The sequence below is a fragment of the Leucopleurus acutus genome, assembly GCF_964270905.1.
Source record: "Leucopleurus acutus genome assembly, chromosome: 4".
Taxonomy (NCBI): Eukaryota; Metazoa; Chordata; class Mammalia; order Artiodactyla; family Delphinidae; genus Leucopleurus; species Leucopleurus acutus.
Window position 1 is genome coordinate 31618497 of NC_139146.1, and position 20437 is coordinate 31638933.

Consider the following 20437-nt stretch of genomic DNA (forward strand, 5'->3'; position numbering starts at 1 on the left):
GTTTTACTCTGGTAAATGATGTTTCGTTTGTGAATTCGAAATAATATCAAGGAACTAAAAGCAATCTGAGGTAAGCAAGTAAACAGTTTAGTTTGTGGTCTGCTTTTTTTTCTCCTTGAACTTTGCTGTTTTGTTCGCTGGGGTCTTGTCAACCTAAGTTTCCTGCTGTAACTGAAAAATTCATGCTTGTTTATTAACTGCTTGTTTTGGGTAGAAGACCCAACCTCCGTACGTATTTGGGAGATAAGTTCTATTTACAATGCCAGATTTTCTCAGCAAGTTATAAAGCTGCCATAAATTACCTAAAATTATACTTTAAATTATTTAAGCTTTTTTATACTATAAAATATATTTACAAATAATTATATTTATAAAAAAGATATCTTTATACTGACATACTGCAGTAGGATGAGAGAGATTATTTATCAAATGAATAAAAACAGATGTACAAAGTAAGACTTCTATCCTTACCTTTTTTCTCTTAGTCTCTTTTTTTGTTGGTGTTCCTTTTGGATAACACTTTGCCTCTTGTTGGTCATGTTAGCACCAGAACTGTCTAAACACTAAAGATCAGTCTTTTTTAAAAAAAAAGTGCAGGCCGATCTTTTCCGCTGTGCCCAGTTCGGCTTTTTCTCCCCGTGAAGGTCTCTAGGTCAGTACCTCAGGTTTAGAAAAGCTGTCAGTTGACAGAGGCAGTGTGACTTTTCCTGCCTAAACTTCCACTGCTCCCCAGACGTGCCTCCTTAGGCTCCGCTTAACTAATTGTGATTACTCTGTTAGTACAAAGACTTGTGTCGCAGGTAACTTTTCCCAGGTGTTTGGGGTTTTTTGTTGTTGTTGTTGTTTCCTGCCACCTCCCCATCTCCTCTCCCCCCTCCGCCCTTTTTTTTTTAAAAAGAAAAGCATATTACCTGATTTGCCTTTAGACTCAGGCCAAGTCCTGCTGTGGGCCATGCATCTTACCTTTACACTCCGCACGTGTAAAGCAATTAAAAATGAAATCATCTGCTCTATCCAGCACAGAGGCCCTGGCCTTCAAGGGGCTTTTCAAAGGAAATGGAATTGGTTGCCTTGCCTGTAAGCCCCACAGCTTCTGGACAGGAGGATGGAAGGAGGCCGAAGGTGCTTTAGTGCTCTCCTTGAGATCAGGTTCTTGTTCTTCTAACAGGCAAGAGCAGCAGGTGTTCGTTTTCTTGAGGAGAGCATCCCTGCCATGCTCTGGGGGCTGCATCCTAACCACTGGATCGCTGTCCTGGAGGGCAGCCTTTTCTCGCTCACCAGCCTCTCTCCCTCACTCCTCCTTCCTTTCCCCCAATCCAGTCACACCTTTCTTTTCTTTTTGTCTTAATCATTTAAAAAAACAAGAACAGGGTAATTAAAATCAATCAATAAGCAGGTAAATAAAATCAATAAAATCAAATCAATTTGTCTTATCATTTAAAAAAACAAGAACAGGGTAATTAAAATCAATTAAAATATCAATAGAGGTGAATGAGAAAGAATCGCCCAGCCTTTAAGGGGAAGTTAGCAAAATGGGAAGCGACACACCCTAGAGCTGGGAGCCCTGGACTGGGAGCCAGGCTCACTCTGAGCGTGTGCGCGTGCATGTGCACGTGTATGTAGCTGCGCAGTGGTGTGGCGTCGGGTCCACCGCCTCTGTGCCGTCACCTCCAGCCAGTGGGTTCCCCAGAGTGCAGCCAGTTCTCCTGGGATGTTCTGGCAACAGGTCCTGGCATTTGGGAAGTAGGGGGACCAACTTGGAAACTGCTCCCTGGGGGCCTGGGGTAAGTTGTGTGCAAACACACACAAAGTGCCGGTACAGGCTGCTAAAAATCCCAAACAGCACCTTGCCTGCATAAACTCTTCTGCTCTGTATGATAAATAAATATATGTTACCTAAAGGGAAGTGGAAAATTTGCAGGGTGTCAGCTGCTACGTTCCCCAGATTAGATCCTACGGTCTCAAAGTCTAGATGGCAAAATAAACTTAGTCAGGTTCCTTGTTTTCCATCCGAAGGAAGCTAAAAAACACAGCCGTAAAGTGTGCATGTTTGATTACACAGCGTTATCTGTATTCTCCCTACGGACAATTAGTGTTTAAATAAGTGTGAGGGGAAGGTGAAGAGACTGAGACAGACTTTCTTTTGATGTCTTGCTTTATGGACAGGATCATATGATGAAGGTTTCAGATTCCTCACATGACAGAGTGGGAGAGTGCATGGGAGGTGAGGATATATCTGTGGAAATTACTTCATTTTGCATAAATAAATGGCGCTTGGGCTCAGATGTCAGAATGTGCTGCAAACTATGAAAAAGGGCTAAGGTGGGTGTTGAGGTTCACCAGTGAATGTTCTCTTGAATTTGTATTGGAGAAGAGAAAGGCTGGGTGACAGGCCGTTTCACTTTGGATACTTTGACAGGTTTCATGTCACGTGAGAACAGAATAGAGAAATCAAAGTTTGAGTCTCACTCCAGCCCCCGAACTCTAGATGGATTTCTGCGACACGTGGTCTTCTGCCATTGAAAAATAAATCGAAGTTTAAATGCTTAATGTTTTCATTCTTCAGTGTCTGACATATGAAACATATAATGCTGTCGCTGTTTTGCTTTCACTTGATTTCTCCCCCTTCCCCTTTCTTTTTCAGTGGCATGCCCTCTCTCGTGAAGAGCAGGCTAAATATTATGAATTAGCGCGGAAGGAAAGACAGCTACATATGCAGCTCTATCCAGGCTGGTCTGCAAGAGACAATTATGTAAGCACTTCATGCACACTAACGGCTCTCTCCTCTCACTCGTTCTCCCTCTGTGTTGCTCTCGTGAAGGAAATGTGTTGTAGAGTGTATCGAATGCTGGCACCGTTCTCTATGTTTGAAAGTTAATGAACTTTATAATAAAGATTTCATGGATATATTCCAGTCTGAAAGCTTTGTGCTGTCACTTTTTTTTGGCTATATGCTAATGAAATTTTTAAGTAAAATTTTTTAAATCGAAGAAAACCTTATCATTAAAATGTTGGTGAAAAAGATTTTTTTTTGTTTTGTTTTGGGATTTTTTGTTTTTGTTTTTTTTTTGTGGTACTCGGGCCTCTCGCTGTTGTGGCCGCTCCCGTTGCGGAGCACAGGTTCCAGACGCACAGACTCAGCGGCCGTGGCTCACGGGCCCAGCCGCTCCACGGCATGTGGGATCTTCCCAGACCGGGGCACGAACCCGTGTCCCCTGCATCGGCAGGCGGACTCTCAACCACTGCGCCACCAGGGAAGCCTGAAAAAGATTTTTTTTTAAAGCATATAATCTCCTCATGTGAAGGCAGCATTAGTAATAACTAGTTACACTACCTTCCGGTATTTTTTTCTGTGCATATCTTTTTTTTTTAACATCTTTATTGGAGTATAATTGCTTTTTACAGCGGTGTGTTGTGCGTAGCTTTTTATCTTTTACTTGGCTATGTGTGGGTGGGTGGCTGTGTATTACATACGCTTTTGTATCATGCTGCTTGGTCTTATCTATAATAAGCATTTTTCTGTTACAGCGTAGTGTTTCTGTGTATCACTTTTAACAGGTATACAGTATTTCACTGAGTGAATGTCACAATTTACTTAACCATTTTTTCCCTGCTTTTTAGACATTGGCTATTTTTTGGTTGATAATTGGAAATTATCCTGCAGTGGATTGTGCATAACAGTTTTTAGGACTTATTTCTACAGGATAGACTCACTGTAGTGAAATTGTAGTGAAACACTAGTGAAATTGCTGGGTACAGATTACAAATATTTTAAAGCCTCTTGATATGTATTGTCAGATTTCTTTCCAAAATGGATTCTTACAAACAATATATTCCAGTGCCTGTTTTGCACAGACTAATTAAAACTGGGTAAAAAAACCATTTTTTGTTTGTTTCATATTAACGTACCCTGATGCCTATTACATATTTTATTCAGATGGAGCAGGTATTATATTTTTAAGCTGTACTAATTTCATTGGGAAAAGAATACCTCATTTATATTGCCAATTATCTTATTACTTCAGAGTTTGAATACCTTACTCATGTAGTCTTGATACAGCAAAAACTACTGAGAAAGACTATTATAAGTGATATTAGTTGTATCACATTTTATAGAGGGGAATGATTTTGATTACTTAAGCTCTTAATTTAAAAATTTGAAGATCATTTTCATGTTTCTTGTGAGACGAGCATTCAGAGTGCCCGCGAGGACAGACTTCACATTAAATGGAACTGTCCTTTTTTAAAAGGGCGAGGCACTATGGAGAACAGTATGGAGGTTCCTTAAAAAACTAGAAACAGATCTACCATACGACCCAGCAATCCCACTCCTGGGCATATACCCTGAGAAAACCATCATTCAAAAAGAGTCATGTACCACAGTGTTCACTGCAGCACTATTTACAATAGCCAGGACATGGAAACAACCTAAGTGTCCATGGACAGATGAATGGATAAAGAAGATGTGGTACATATATACAATGGAATATTACTCAGCCATAAAAAGAAACGAAATTGAGTTATTTGTAGTGAGGTGGATGGACCTAGAGACTGTCACACAGAGTGAAGTAAGTCAGAAAGAGAAAAACAAATACCGTATGCTAACACGTATATATGGAACCTAAAAAAAAAAAAAATGGTTCTGAAGAACCTAAGGGCAGGACAGGAATAAAGACACAAATGTAGAGAATGGACTTGAGGACACGGGGAGGGGGAAGGGTAAGCTGGGACGAAGTGAGAGAGTGGCAGGGACATATATACACTACCAAATGTAAAATAGATAGCTAGTGGGAAGCAGCCGCATAGCACAGGGAGATCAGCTCGGTGCTGTGTGACCACCTAGAGGGTGGGATTGGGAGGGCAGGAGGGAGATGCAAGAGGGAGGGGATATGGGGATATATGTATGCATATAGCTGATTCACTTTGTTATACAGCAGAAACACACCATTGTAAAGCAATTATGCTCCAATAAAGATGTTAAATAAATACATAAATAAATAAATTTTAAAAAATAGGGCGAGGGTGAAGCCATGAATCAATATGTAAATCAGTGTGTGGCCAAGTCACTACTGGTCAGGATTTGGAGCTTAAACATTGGATACAACTATGACATAGGAAGTAAGAGTCCTCCTTTCGTGACTTGGGAGCAGCAGCTTCATCATCTCTCCTGAACTGTTGTCTTGATTGTTTTAAATAACTACTTGGGTTGGCCAAAAAGTTCGTTTGGGTTGTACTGTAAGATGCTATGGAAAAACCCTAATGAACTTTTTGGCCAGCGCAGTACTATATGCCAATGGTCAAGAACTGTCTTAAATGCTTTTTGTGTTATTGTCTAGTCCTTCTAATAATCCTGTGGCATCAACAGTATTATTGTATTTTACAGATGAGGGAAATTAAATTGTCAGGAGGTTAGGTAATTGGTCCAGGGCCATGTAGTGGCTAAGCTACAGGGGACACCCAGGTCCCCCAGACTTCACAGTCTATGCCATTTCCCTCCTCCTCCAGGTGGACCAGCTCAGTCTTCCAGGACCTTTTTAGGAAGTCTGCTTTAGTTGAAGACTTTTCTCCCTGAACTGGGCTTCCATCCTCTGGGCCGTAATTAGTATTTTCTGGATAGAGCCTTCGTGATGCCCTTTAAGTGGGAAGATCAGTCCCCCGCCTAAAGGGTTTCAGAAGTGTCCTCCTCTAACCCCGTCCTGGATCTCTTTTGGATGTGGTTGGCCTTATAGGGGAGAGTGGCCTTCCTTCTTTGACCTCTGGGAGAGCTTTGCTGTGCTGTGACTTTGCATAAATTTAGTGTTGTGTGTTGACTCTTTTTTTTTGAAGTATAGTTGACTTACAGTGTTAATTTCTGCTGTACAGCAAAGTGATTCAGTTATACATATATATATATTCTTTTTCATATTCTTTTCCGTTACGGTTTATCACGGGATACTGAATATAGTTCCCTGTGCTATACAGTAGGACCTTGTTGTCTATCCATCCTATATATAATAGTTTGTATCTGCTCATCCCAAACTCCCAGTCCATCCCTTCCCCATCGCCCCCTCCCCGTTGGCAACCAAAAGTCTGTTGTCTGCGTCTGTGAGTCTGTTTCTGTTTCATAGATACATGTTCATTTGTGTTGTATTTTTTCAAACTCATCCTTCTTTTTATTTATTTATTCATTTTTGTTTTATATTGGAGTATAGTTGATTTACAATGTTGTGTTAGTTTCAGGTGTACAGCAAAGTGATTCACTTATGCATATACATATATCTATTCTTTTTCAGATTCTTTTCCCATATAGGTTATTGCACAGTACTGAGTAGAGTTCCTTGTGCTATACAGTAGGTCCTTGTTGCTTATCTATTTTATATATAGTAGTGTGTATATTGTTAATCCCAACCTCCTAATTTATGTGTGTTGTATTTTAGATTCCACGTATATGAATGATATCATGTCTTTGAGTGAAGTTTCTGTTTCTGATCCTTAAGGAGTGAGTTTCCACTTTTAAAAAGAGATAAACACACGTTCTCTCCCTCTTGCTCTCTCCCCTTTTCTCCATGTGGAGAGACGGGAAGAGAGTAGTTTTAAAGAAAACCGGTGTTACGTGAATTTACCTTTAAAGATTTTCCTCTGCGCAACTTTTAAAGGAAATTGTTTGCGTAACTTGATTTTAGGATCTCTTTGAATGAAGGGGAAGCCCAGCTTTGTTACTTAAAATGTTTATAACAATCGAAATAAGCCTATTAATTACTAAGGCAAACAGAAGTCAGTCAGATGGTATCATTTTAGCTAAAGATATTACAGTATTCTTAAAATAAGAGTAGAGGAATACAGTCTAAATAAGATGCATGCCCTACATCTTAGCATTTCATTGTCAGAATGATATCCTGATGCTCACTGCAATCATATTAAATATGTATCTCAATGATTTAATATCAAGTTGTCCTGTTCTATGGCATTGTAGATTTTATAACTTCAGTTTGTTTTTATAACTTTCATTTTTTATAACTGGTTTTCATAAATCAGTGCACATATTTTCTTAGGAGTATTATTTATATTATTAGAGCTTTTAAATGTGGTGCTTAAAACCCAAGTACTATATATGATTTTAATGAAAATTTTATATGTGTTTACTACACATGAATTTTGTTTTTGTGTTAAGCTGACATGAATACATTCAAACTCCTTCGGTCCTTTTGTCTACCATAAATGTAAGTTCTCTTGAAGCTCTGATGTATACCTAGAACATAGTACAGGTTATTTCACAAAGCAACATCAGTCCGACATGTCAGGGCACGGTCGCATGTTCTAGGCACGTGCTAGGCATGTGCTGGGTGGCAGAGATGTGCTGAGACTCGGGCGGTGCTCGTGTGAGCCGATAGCCATGTGGCTGAGGGGTCCAGGGCCACAGCCCATTATGACACCTGTGCGGAGTTACGTTATGGTGGTGAGCTCTGCCTGGGGCTGACGTCGGGGGGCGGTGGGGGGAGAGAAGTGTCCTGGACAAGATGACACCTGAGGTGAGTCTTAAAGGGCAAATGGGAGCTAGGAGACGGTGAGGAAGAAGGCTCCAGACACAGGAAACGACCTTATTGCACCTTCTGGAAACCACAGTCGTTGCATTTGAAAGGGAGACAGCAGATGCCCCTCCTCCTGGAGCACCTTAATCTTCTGAAAGAAGACTCCATTACTTTTGATATGCCATTTCCCCAGGTCACTAATATCTGTTGTTCGCCTTAGTGTTTGTGACGATAGTTTCAGTCAGCTTTCCAAAGATATAAAGCCTCAGTGGTCAGGTCATGTGACATGAAGAAAAACTATCTTGAGGTGCATAAAAGTAGACACTTTTATATATTCACACAATATACTCAATATAATCTTATGGTTTTATTTTTTGTGAATGTGATTATTACAGTGGACATAAGATAGAGATACTGGATGTGATATGTGTCCTGTGACACTTATTTGAAAAGACCATCCTAACCCAGGTTGGTCATTTACTATTCATAGAAATCAAATATATGCCGTGTCTATGCCCTATTACAATTATTTTTTGAGGGGAAAGTAATTATGAAGAAAAATAGAAAATTAAACTACTGTCAGAGGGACCTAAAATTATAAATTTGTGATTAAGGTGATTTTGAAATGTATTTTAAATTGCAAGCATATTCACGTTATTGTGTTTGTTTTAGGAAGCAGGGTCCTTAACTGCCATAAATAAGTCTTTAAAATTACCTTCTAAGTTTTCTCAGGTTCTATCGTACCCTTCTACTACTGTCTTCAGTTACATCTTGTCTGTGCCATGGGAGCTGAGGGGGCCTCAGTTAACATTGTGGATTTTTAATTAGATGGTGGAATTCACAGTGAGGAAGATTTGTCATCGACACTACGAGAAGTGGGTCCTAAGTGTGGTGCTTAGCAGTAAAAGGAGGGCCTCCTTATTAAGCGGGCTTTCCTTGAAGGTGGGCAGGGGGCGGAGGGGTCTGTGGCCACAGCCCTAGGACATCCTCCTCCTCTGTGTGTGTGTGTGTGTGTGTGTGTGTATGACCACTGCTTACGTCAGTACAGTCCTGATGACATTAAATGCGAAGCTATAGAGACAGAGGTCACAGATAAGAATTTCTTTCTCTTGCCCTGTTTCTAGGCACAGATGGTCAAGAGAGAGAGAAAATGAGGCATCTTGATCTCTTGGTTGACCACCTGCTGGTCCTTTTGTATCACGTTCATCCATGTGTTCACAGTACAGTCTATAACATGAACATGTGCCTGTCTTCTTCCAGGGTAAGAAAAAGAAGAGGAAGAGAGAGAAACTACAGGAATCTACATCAGGTAGGCACCATGTGACTTTCCAGCCAAGTCTCGTGCTTCTGACAAGCACCTTTTAAAGAGTAGTCTGCATCTTTCTACACGCTGCTTTCTTCTTCAGCTATAACATATGATTCTTGAACTCTGCTTTTCTTCCTGAGATTCTTTCAAAATGTTTGAAAGACCTTTCTTTTAAATGTGACTATGTGAAGGCACACCTGAAAAGCTCTTGCAAACCCTGTCACCTGGATTCCTGGTTGCTAACTGTGGTTGTTTTTAAGGTTTTGTTTTTGCTTTTGTTGTCTGTGTTCTCTTTTCTCTAACACTTCTGTTCTTCTATTTGCAAAACTCCTTACAATACAGTTTTTTATGATGACTCTCTGATATGCTACCTTATATCCCCTTGAGAATCCTTTCTATGGTTTGGGGTTATTTAAAAATACAAAACATGATGATAGGGTTTATCTTTCGTGTACATTAATTCAAGGCATCCATCAGTGAGGTCCAGTTTATTTCCCCTTTTCTTTCATAAAAGATAAGGCCTCTACTTGTACGGCACAAATAAGACTGGCTGGTATAAGAACCATAAAAAATAAAGCAAACAGGTCCACATTATATTGTAGCTACTACGTATTTGGAATGTACAAAAACCTCTTCAGTAAAAATTTGTTAAAGACACAATTTTCTGCAGGTACAGGTCCAAGAATGACAGCTGCCTACATCTGAAACATGGTAAGAACGACTCTCTGGTCCTACTGCTGACATTAGCTATAAACAGAGGCACTTGCTTGTGAATCTTCTTGCTTGTACTGATGCCATTCAGCATTGCTCCTTTAAAGAGGAAAGGCCACCAAAATCAAACCAGTGCTTTAAAACGTCTGATGGTTTTTATACCGGCTATGGATTTGCAATATAGTACGTGTCTCTCTCTTCTCTTCTTCCCCTTTTTGCCCCTTTAATCTTTCTCTGTTCCCTTTCCCCTAACTCTTGTCAGCCATTCCTTACTGACCAGTGGCACATCTGCCTGCTTCAGAAACAAACAAGTAACGAAACCCGGCAAAATGCCATCTTACTCTGCAAACCCAGGGCCGCGTTGGAGGAGCTCAGGCTGGCCCAGGACCTGGAAGGTTTTGTGGTATAGAGACTTTTTCTCAGTTGAGATGATATACAGAGGCTTAAGAAGTAATGTATTTGTTTCCAGTGAGAAAGAGAGGGATGCTTCGTTTTATCTGTTATTTAAAAATGTGGCATGGGGACTTACTAACTGTATTCTATCAAGTTCTTTATTGGTAGCCATTGCTAGATCTCACTCTCATCTTTATAGGTGATATTTATTTCATTTCTTTTTATTGCAGTTATTTGACTTTTGACCACTTGACCACCATCCCTGGCGGGAACCTGGCTTTGTAACTTGCCTCAGTCTTTGCTAGGCTTTGAGCGCACGGTGTGTCTACACTGTGAAAGTTCTTCTCAGAGGCGCTCCCTTTGATTCTGTTCTCCCTAGGAACCCACATCCCAGCCCCGTCAGCTCTATCTTTTGGGTCTGTCTCGAGTCTTTCCTCTCACACTCAGCAGTTTCACAGCCCCGTATCAGGTGCTCAGACTTCCCATCTGGATTATTGTAATAAGCCTTTGGATAATTTTCCTGCTTCCAGACTTCCTTTCTGCCAGTTCATCCTCTGTGTTGCTCCCAGAGGGATCTGCTGAAACACAAACGGATTGTGTCACTTCCCGACTTAAAAACGGTCAGGGCTCCCCACGGTCTGAGGGACGCAGTGCCGACCACGTCAGTGTGGATCTGCGTCTCCCCTGTCCTGGGGGGTTCCACTCTCTGACCCGCCTCACCGCCAACCATGCGTCTTGGGCTCAGTCCAAACAAAATTATTTGCCGTCCCTGAGACAGGTGGAGGCCACTGCACGTGCTGCCCCTGTGCTTGGAAAGCCCGTTTCCTCTGCCTGAGGGTGGTGTTTCTTAGGAGAAGAGCATTAGCCTGCGGGTCACTTCATTCTTGACTAGAACCAGATGACCGCTTAATCTTTCAGAACTTAATTTTGGTGCTCAAATTTCAGCGGACTTTCCCAGGGGAATCTGCAGAGATTTGGGTACCAAATAGGTATGAATTTCACATCAGCTGTTTGCCCCGGCAATCTGCGTGAGCTTTTTAATCTTCCTTTTCCTCCGCTGTAAAATGGGAACAGTAACCGCCGCCCGCTAGGGCTCTTTGTTTATCGTATGTGGCCTCCCTCCCTCCCTAGACGCCACCCCAAAGACCTAATGCAGCTGCCTTCTCCTCTGTGAAACTTTCCTCATCTTTATTCACGTTCCCCAGGTTCTTCAAAATGTCATCATTGTTTTATGACATCAAAAGTCTTCTAAACTAGCGCTGAGTGGTAGGCTTTTCTCCAGCTGAAAAGAAGATCAGCCCTTCATACAGGTGACCAAACAAGGTATCAGAAAAATAATATCACAGATGATGTTCATATTTCATATTAATTGAGGACCTCTTCTGAGCTGCCCCCCCAGCTTGGTTATAGGAGCACAGGCTCTGCCCCCAGGTGCTCATGGCATCATAGTTCAGAAGTAATTTTAGTAGCAAGCACAGGCTCTTGTACTTCTTCTTTGCGTTTTTTTTTAGAAGAATATTGTCCTTTTAATGACTAAACAAACACTTAGGTGTGGACAGCAGCCCTTTTTATGCTCTGCCTCGAAACAGAAAACCCTGGTGAGCGTACCGTGCTAAGGACCAACATTCGCTGATTTTACTGTGTCCTCTGTTTGCACCAAAATCTTTAATGCGATTTCTATTAAAAATCATGCAAAACTGTATTTCTCTGCTTCATACTTTGATATTTAGTTTTGCATCCTTAATGATTAACCTTATGTAGTAGTTTAAACTTAGACGATTAGGCTGAATGCATTTTTGTCCTAGAATGTATCCCAAATATCTCTTTTTAAAATAATGTTACAGTGATCATGGTGTTTTCTTGTCACTTAACTTGTTTTTCTAAAGGTCAAGGGGTGTCTGTCCCCTCTGCCCTGTCCCAGAAAAACACAACAAAGTCTCCCCCCCTCCCCCCAAGAAAAATATTTTCACCAGCGACCAGTGAGGCTCCCGTCGGCTGGGCTGCACTTAATCAGTCTCCAGTGTTCCTCTCCCCTCTCGTTGCTGGATCAGTCATGCAGCCTTTGAAGTTCTGTCCTCCCCACTATCCTGTTGTAGAGAGCGGCACTGGCAGTCATCTGATAAGAATTACTAAGCAGAGAGAAGGTCAGATTTGCATGCATAAAGATTTCCGCAAATTAGGAATGATACTATCCCTACTGTTTCCCCATCCCCTTCTTTGTTTTAGGAATTCAGAAACTTCTCTCTGTGTAGTAGTTGACTTGTTTAGTCATTATTCCGCATTTATTGAGCACTTTATAAATGCCAGTTAGCTCCATAATAATACTGGAAATACAGTATCGAACAAGGCTCAGAAGGTCCCCGCTCTGTACTGCTTACATCTCGGGGAGAGCAGCTGATTTAAAGCAAACAGGAAAGTGTAAGTGCTGTAATAAAAATAAGACAGGGAGTGACTTGAGGGTGGGCTTTGGCTTGAAGATCATGAAAGGCCCTTCTGAGAAGTGACACTCAGTAATAACCAGCTGTTTTCCCTGGAGGGTATTGTGTGTATTGTTCTAAATGAAAGACCAGGCCAACAGAGCACCCTGTTGTAGAAAGAGCTTAGACTAGACTAGGAGTGAGGCCACACGGGCTCTCACATTAGCCCTCCCTGTGCTGTATGGCCCGGGGCAGTAGGTTTAAGCTGGAGACTGGTTCCTCCGCACAAGTGAAAGGGGCGCTTTGCTGGCCTCTACGCTCCCGGCCGCATCAGGTCCCAACGTCCTGGTCTGCTTTGTGCTTCCGCGGGCTGCACTGCCTCCCAGTGTTAGTCAAGGGACTCGGGTCTCTTTTTTGTTTACTAACTTGTCGTCCTCATTCTAGGTCTGAGTGGCTCTGTATGACTATAAGGCACCTGTATGATCTTGAAAACGACTTGTCCACGATGTGCTTGCTCTTCAATTCCTGTATAGATCACTTCCTGCCTCCCCTCCCCCTCCACAGGATGAGTGCCCAGAAGCACTGCCTCTAGTCTGGGGCTTTGCTTCTCCACGGATGCCGTCACGTGGCTCCTTGTTTGCCAGACTTCAGTCCCGCCAGTGCTGGCTCCACCTTATAAAAAAGCCGAAGACAGATGAAATGTCTGATTAGACTTGCTCCTGCGCATAGTGTCTGTGAAAGCTCACGGGACTTGCTTTCAGTTCTGAAGGGAAGTTCTAAAGTCACGGCCCTCCCTGCAGGAAGGTAAAGCTAACGGAGCGCGGTGCCCAGACAGGGAGGATGCCGTTGACTCCAACGTGAAGAGACTTTTGAGAGGGTTTCTTTCTGCACAGCGAAACTTAACATTATCCTGCTGCCCTTAAAGGAAATTCCTATTAGATCACTGAGCTTAGACAATCCATGGTGTAGCTCAAATGCTAGGGAACTCTCAGTACCCTGAACTAGAGTGGGACAGCGGACTATAAGGAAAAGACCCCACCCATCAGGAAAAGACTCCTCTGTGAACACAAAAGCCCTCTGAAAACTTGTTTCTGTCCCTTGAAAGACATGAGTTTCACTTAATACGTTCTCATTTCCCAATGGTGGGAAATGCCATTGCAGTTGCTTCATACACCCAGCTGTGTCCCCATCTCCCTGTGAGTTTCTACTTTTGTGTATTCTATAAGAATATTCACTCTGGTGAAATCAAGTTGAAACAAAAAAATGAGCATTAACCCAGCCTCAACACCTTGCAGCAGACTTTAGGATTATTGGAAACGGGATCCTTAAGAGACATTCCTCCAAGTTGGAGGTGATCCCCAAGCTGTGGGATCATTCAGGAAATCCAGATTCATCCTTAGCTTTTTTAACTAACTTGCCGCTTGTGGGAGCTGGGAGCCCAGGGCCTCAGGCAGTGAGACTTACACACGTTCTCCTGTGCAGGCCAGTATCATAAAATGCCAATTGTTTGTTTATTCATTCTGCCAACATCCAGTGAGGCCTGCTCCTGCAAGCAAGAACTGCTCTAGGCAGTGGCGTTACTTGCCAAACGGACCCTGTCCGTTACCAGAGGCACTCCCAGTTTAGGAGGATGCAGACGTACAAATGGATAATTATAAAATAATATGTTTTATGCTACCAAGGAAGTGCATACAGTGCAGTGTGTAAAAACAAAGATGACGGAAATCAGAGCGAGCTCAAGGAAGGCCTCCTGCAGTACGTAACACTTGCGTGCCCAGTCATGGGGGAATTCTTGAGTTTGATAGAACAATGATCGAGTTGCTTTCTTTGAGTTTCCAGTATTTTGGTGCACGTTTCATTTGGAATATGTAACGTCAAGAGTTTGTCAGAAGTCAGAGATTATCATCAAATACTGAAGTTCCCTTTCTTCCTGACTTAATCAAGATTCATAAAGAATTAAAGAAGCAGAGAATTAGAATTTTTGAAAAGCTGGAGAGAATTATCTTTCTGAGTTTACTAACTTAAAAACTTAACTTTACAGGTTGGTTTACTAATATTTACTTAAGCAAAACATAAAAAGTCCACTATCTTAAAGTTATAGAGATGGAAAAGATATTCTTATGATATTTCAGTGTATTTCATTTGATTATATAACGTCAAAGGTCTAGTTTAAAAGTAGAAACAAGCTACCTTTTTTTAAAAAGCAAAAAATCTCTGGTTAAACGCACCCAGAGATACATACGGGCACTCACATACAGACATACTTCTTCTGTACACTATGATTTTAGCCTTGGCATAATCTTCAGCTTGTATACTTGCTGAACTGAGAAATTAGTATATATTTTTTACTAAATAAAAACATTCGCCTTTATTTCCCTGGCGCCAAGAGGTGTGTGGGAGAAGTAATTTCTAGTACAGTATAGAATGCAATAGTTAATTGTGCAGTGCTTGGATTTACATCTTTAAAAAAATTGTCTCTAGGGCTTCCCTGGTGGCACAGCGGTTGAGAGTCCGCCTGCCGATGCAGGGGACACGGGTTCGTGCCCCGGTCCGGGAAGATCCCACATGCCGCGGAGCGGCTGGGCCCGTGAGCCACGGCCGCTGAGCCTGCGCGTCCGGAGCCTGTGCTCCGCAACGGGAGAGGCCACAACAGTGAGAGGCCCCCGTACCGCAAAAAAAAAAAAAAAAAATTGTCTCTAGCTTTCCATTATAGACTGGAGTCATGTGCAGGACTAGCGAGAGGACTGTGACCCTGAAGGTCTTCTAGGAGCGTTGTCTGAAGCTCGGGACTTAGCCCTGTCCTCTTAAGAGTCAGGGAGAGGTCTAAATACTTTCAGCGGTCTCCTTGAGAAAAACATTTATTTCGTATAGTTTTTGAAGCTCACCCTGGGGAACTTGATGCTTTTGCCTAGTCTTTGCTCTGAACTCTGTTCCCTAAGTACGTATGTCGTCACCCCCATTAAGTAAGTATCAGTGAGCCTCTGGGCATTTGTTCCTAGGTTGGCATGTCTACTTAGAAAGCAAAGCCAAGTGCTTACAAAGTAGTAAAGTTGGAAGCAGCTAGAGAAACGGTAAGGCTTGTCCAAAGTCTCAGAGTAAAAATTAAGGCTTTGATAATGAGGAAGTGAAAAAACTATGCCCTGTTTTCCATCCTTCATCTTTTTGTCACACGATGAGGCACTAAGTGTGTCAGGCACTTAGCCTAGAATTGCCACTAACCACACAGGATACGGCAGAGTCAGGAGCTCTTGGGGAGGGAGCCTCACATCCGGAGGTGGGAGACCAGCACGGCCGCCTGCACCCTGCTCAGTGCTGTCCCCAAGCTCCTCCTGAGCGTCCTCTGAGTGGTGGCCCAGCCAGTGCAGGACCTCGGCCGCCAGTTGGCCAAGCGTCTGGATCCTGATGGAAACGACCGCAGGCGCGTCCTTTGTCTTGTCAGGATCGCAGGTGTGCTGTGCCTAGGACACGGAGGTCTGTCCCTGCCTGGGGTGGTAGCCTACCCGTGTTCCCCTCCTCTAACGTCTGGCTGCAAACCCCTGCGAGACGTGTCGTGAGTTAGCGGAAAACTTGCAGAGAATTCACACAGCAATGACACTGGACTGCAGTGTTCTTACTAGGGACTCCCTAGTAAGACCGTTCAGCAGGAAAATGCAGACACTGATAGCAAGGGCAGCCTTGGGCACGCGGTCTGAAACGGAGATGGCTGCCTCACGGCACCGTGTGGCTAGACCAAGCCGTGCGTGGACCGCAGGTTTTCACGTTCTAATCATTCTCCAGAGTGCCTTACGTGCGCTCATGTGACGCGAGCCTTTTCATCACAAGGAGCAGAAACAGCTCCGGCGAGGCTGAGCGCCTCTATTTAAGGGTGCAGGAGCATCGTGCGGAGGCCGAGGAGAGCACTAGAGGGTGGGCTTGGAAAACTGTCCAGACGCTTCTGCTGTCTGTTATATCTGCCCCTCCCCCAAATCACATCCTCCCCTTCTGCAGATTGGCCTCCTCAGTTCTTTGATCCACGTGTCCAGAACCCCTCGAGCTCACATATTCTTACAGTACCAGTCTCCAAAAGAGAAACTCTTTCAAATTCCAGAGAAGGGGGACTTCCCTGGCAGTCCAGTGGTTAGGACGCTGCGCTTCCACTGCAGGGGACACAGGCTTTTGATCCCTGGTCGGGGAACTAAGATCAATAAATCATATAAATAAATCAATAAACCAATACAAAGTCAAATTCCAGAGAAGGGACTCTGGCTAGCCCAGCTTGGGTCAAACTTCTACCCCCATCTGCCATCAACTGTGGCCATAGCAGATGGCCACACAGTACAAGACAGCTGTCGGGGGCTCACCGCTCCCACCGGGGCTGTGTTGGCATTGGGATAATCCAGAGGGAGGCAGGCTGCAACCCAGCAGACGTCCACCACAGCTCACTAATAAGCTGGTGGCTGGGCCTGTTAGATCAGCAGACAGGGTGATTTTATCTAGGCAACTGTGCATCCGTGAAGGAACTGGTAGAGGATCATACATACGGTGAAAGCTTTTAAAATCTCTGTTGTGCTACAGTGCCCTTCCCATCAAGTCTCTCCCCCTCTTTCTTTAATGGTCAGAAGAGCTAGAATTGTGTTTAAGTTGCCTTGGGAAACAAACAGGAAACCGGACCCTGGGCTAGCAAGAGTGATCACGTGCCATGAAAAAATAATGGTAGATGGAGAGAAGAATGAAGCTCATTATTCCAACCCTCTCGAGATACGTAATATTTAGTATTGTTCATGAAAGCCCTATGAAAGTAAGATCCATGCTATTATTCTAAGACTTCATAGAATAAAAAAATTATTTTGGACAAATGGAGTTTGATAGAATGTTTTCTCACTGAGCCATCCAGATACTTGAGGGAACTCATCCTTCTGGATAACGGAGTTTCCCAGAGAACTCTAGGTTTACCTCTTTAAGTATCAAAACATGTCATTTTTAATTTTCACTTTTGTGAGTGCACCTCTTTCTTCACCAGAGTACATGACAATTAAGTATTTCTTAATACCTCATGCCATTATTCTACAGTGTAATGTACCATATGGTAAATGGTAACAAGGAATTGATGCCATTTGACCCTTCTAGATGACCCCAAATAATGTTTTTTTTTTAATATCTGCTCTTCTCTATTTATTGTGTCTTCTTGTTCTGTCTAGGACTGTGTACCCCTCCCCTAAAGTAGTTTTCCTTCTGATCCATTTTGTAGATTTGGGAACCAGAAAACAAAGCTTATTTGAATAATATATACATTAAAAGTAAATGGGGCCTGAGTTGGCGCATGGAGGGTGCTCTTATTAGGAAGGGTAAATATGCTTTTTTTTTTTTTTTTTTTTGCTTGAATTTCTTGATAACTACAGTGAGACCCTGAGGCCTTTTCACTTCCTTTTCCTCAGCTGTGTCCTTTGGGTCTGAAGCTGCCAGTCAGCAGATCCAGAGGAGTGGGGTGATCCTGCCTAGAACTGTCTGTGAGCCTTAGCAAAGTCACTCTATTCTATTTGACAGAACGAGGAGAAAAAAAAATGAAAGCACCTCAAACAGTAGTGCCCGCTTTTCTGCTTAAGTCCTAAGTCAAATCTAACCCGAAGTTTTCTAAAATTTTAGATACAGTCTCTGTAAATATAATGACAAATTTTTTGCTGCCCTCTTGGGATTACTTTTCCCAGCTATCGGTGTGTTTCTGCAGACATTCTATTTGATAAGGTATTTTCTAATATTTCATGAGAGATTTTCCAGAATTCTCTATTGGTCGTAATTTTCCACCGGAAGTTCTGTAAGTAGTATAAATCTTGCTTTTATCCCCTGAACATGCTGTGTGAGATTGGAACAACAGAAATGGAAATAACGTTTCTGGACCACGTATCCTGTCCTGGGTGCTCTAATAGAAGCCTCTCCATTCCCGTCCTCGAGGCAGCCCCGTACGGGGAGGGATCTGTGCCCTGTTTGAGGGATGAGAAAACGTCAGTAACTTGTCCAGGGCCACGTACGTGGCTGGTGTGCAGCAGGAACAGGTTCACACCTGGCTCTGTCTCTCTCTAACTCAAGTCGCCACCCACTGCAGTAACCAACATTCATTGTGCCCTTTCAGATGCCAGGTACTTACCAAGCCTGTCATGTGTATTATCTCCTTTCATCCCCTCAACACACGTTATGAGGTAGAGCGACTTAACTATTTCCATTTCACAGACGAGGAAACCGGTGTAGCACGTTCAAGTAACTTGCTCAGGATAGCTCTGTCTTCAGAGCTCATGCTCAGAACCCACAACACATTGTCACCTCCCTAGGCCCCATATACTTAGACACGTAGACTCGTACTACATGACGGCGGAAAGGAAAAACACACAGAAGTGTGTGCCTCATTTTTAGAAGGTGAAGTTAGCATTTTTAGTGCAGGAGAACTTGTAGAGAGAAAGGTGAACTGGATAAAGAATTTGGAGGTGGGTAGATAGTCTCCATAGTTACTGTCCTCCTGAAGCACTTTAATATACAGAATTAAAATGGGTTCTGAGGGTCTCTTATTAAAAATTTTCCTCGAGAATGTTTCGGTAGCATTCCCAGCGGAGGTGAAGGTCTAGTGGGTGAGACCTACACTGGGAGGCCCAGCCAACCGATGGTGGTGTACGTCCTCACAGGGAGACACCAAGGGCTGATCAGGAAGAGAAACCATCAGCTGCAGATGGAAACCAGAATTTCCCCCTCGAGCAATTTATCAATAGTTCCAGGCCTGCCTCAGCGTCATCTTGGCATTGCCGAAGAAGTCTGCTTTCACTGGTCACAGTTAACGCTTTGAATACCGCACGGAAAGGAATCGCATAGATTCAGTGACCCTGCCTCGGTCTGTATAACCTGGATCCAAGCCCGGGGCCAGTGACCCCTTGTCTCGCTGACCCCTCCCTCCCTCCTCCACGTTCTGGGAATCATCTGGTGTCAGAGCTGTGGCTGGCGACTGGGGGACTGACTGGCTCGATGCTGGGACTTCAGGACTAGCTCAGCTGCAGAGTCAGCACTAACCTTCCTAACCACGCGTTATCATCTCTTCTTTTTCTCAAATACTGGGTAGTACTTACTTTCAAAGACCTGAAGGTGGCCTTTGTAGGTTATACTTTCAATCTTAGAGATTTAATTTTCAAAGTTACTTTCTTAGGCCCTTTGTTCTCTCACCCTGCTTTCAAACAGAGCATAGCCTCTTGGGGTGGGCAGTGGTCCAGATGGAGACCACCTCCACCTCCGCAGTGACGCTGACTAGTGATGGGCACGTCAGGCAGGTAGGCAAGGAGAAGCAAATGAGTGAAAATTTAGCCCCGAGGTGTGCTGGAGGGAACGTAGGTTTAGGGCTCAAAAGCTAATCCTGCCACCTGTAGGTTGGGTGACCTTAGGCAAGGCCTTTCGCCCCTCCCGCAGCGGGATCCTTGTGTGTAAACGCGCTGAAGTCAGCGGAGCTGTCGTGATCGCATGACGTCGTGTCCCAGCGCCTGGCACAGCAGCGCTCGGCGCACGTTGTTCTTCTTCCTTCCTCCTCACCAGCTCCTGTGACCCATGGGGAACCAGGAGGCCTGGGGAATCTCTAGGGGCCCCTCACACCAGCCGCTGACAACCAGATGCCTCAGTTCCCTCTAGGACAGCAGGGCCAGACAGCTCTGTCGCGCTCGCTTCCTGCTCTGGAAGTCTGCTCTCTGCGTCCACAGGCGGCTTTGTGCAGCGCGGGAGTTCACGCCCTGAAATGGCAGGCTTGCGTCCGGTTGCCCCGAGGTGGGGCAGAAGAACTTAGGCAGTAGGCGTGAGGCGGAGTGTGCTGCTGTGAGGAGGGCGATCTTTGCAAAGCCCCCGCCTCTCTTCATCTCTCACAGACTGATCTCTGATACTCTCCCCTCAAATTTCACATCATAACTAAAAACACTTGAAAGTTTCCCACTCCTTGCTAGTAACATGTGGGAGGGGGAGGGGGAGGGAGGAGCTTTTACTCCAACCAGCTTCCTTTCGGGTTACTCACCATTTCTGGACGGGGAAGTGAGCTTACAGGCACGGCTCCAGCTGAGCCGGTGGGTCCTGGTCACGCGTCGCCCCTCCTCCCGCCCCCACCTCGG

The 20437-nt window shown here is 43.8% G+C and overlaps 1 protein-coding gene across 4 annotated transcripts in view; it reads left to right on the forward strand.

Moving 5' to 3' along the window:
- LEF1 (lymphoid enhancer binding factor 1) overlaps positions 1-20437 on the forward strand; it is a gene marked incomplete at both ends in the record, with an annotated part of 116080 nt that overhangs the window by 92557 nt on the left and 3086 nt on the right. For 2 of the 4 annotated variants that reach the window (XM_082838488.1, XM_082838490.1), the window contains 3 exons: positions 2645-2752; positions 8769-8817; positions 9485-9519. In XM_082838488.1, the coding sequence (XP_082694614.1) occupies positions 2645-2752; positions 8769-8817; positions 9485-9519 (192 nt within the window). Of the gene's footprint in view, positions 1-2644; positions 2753-8768; positions 8818-9484; positions 9520-20437 lie in introns of those variants that run through there. The other 2 variants (XM_082838487.1, XM_082838489.1) reach the window with 1 other exon arrangement.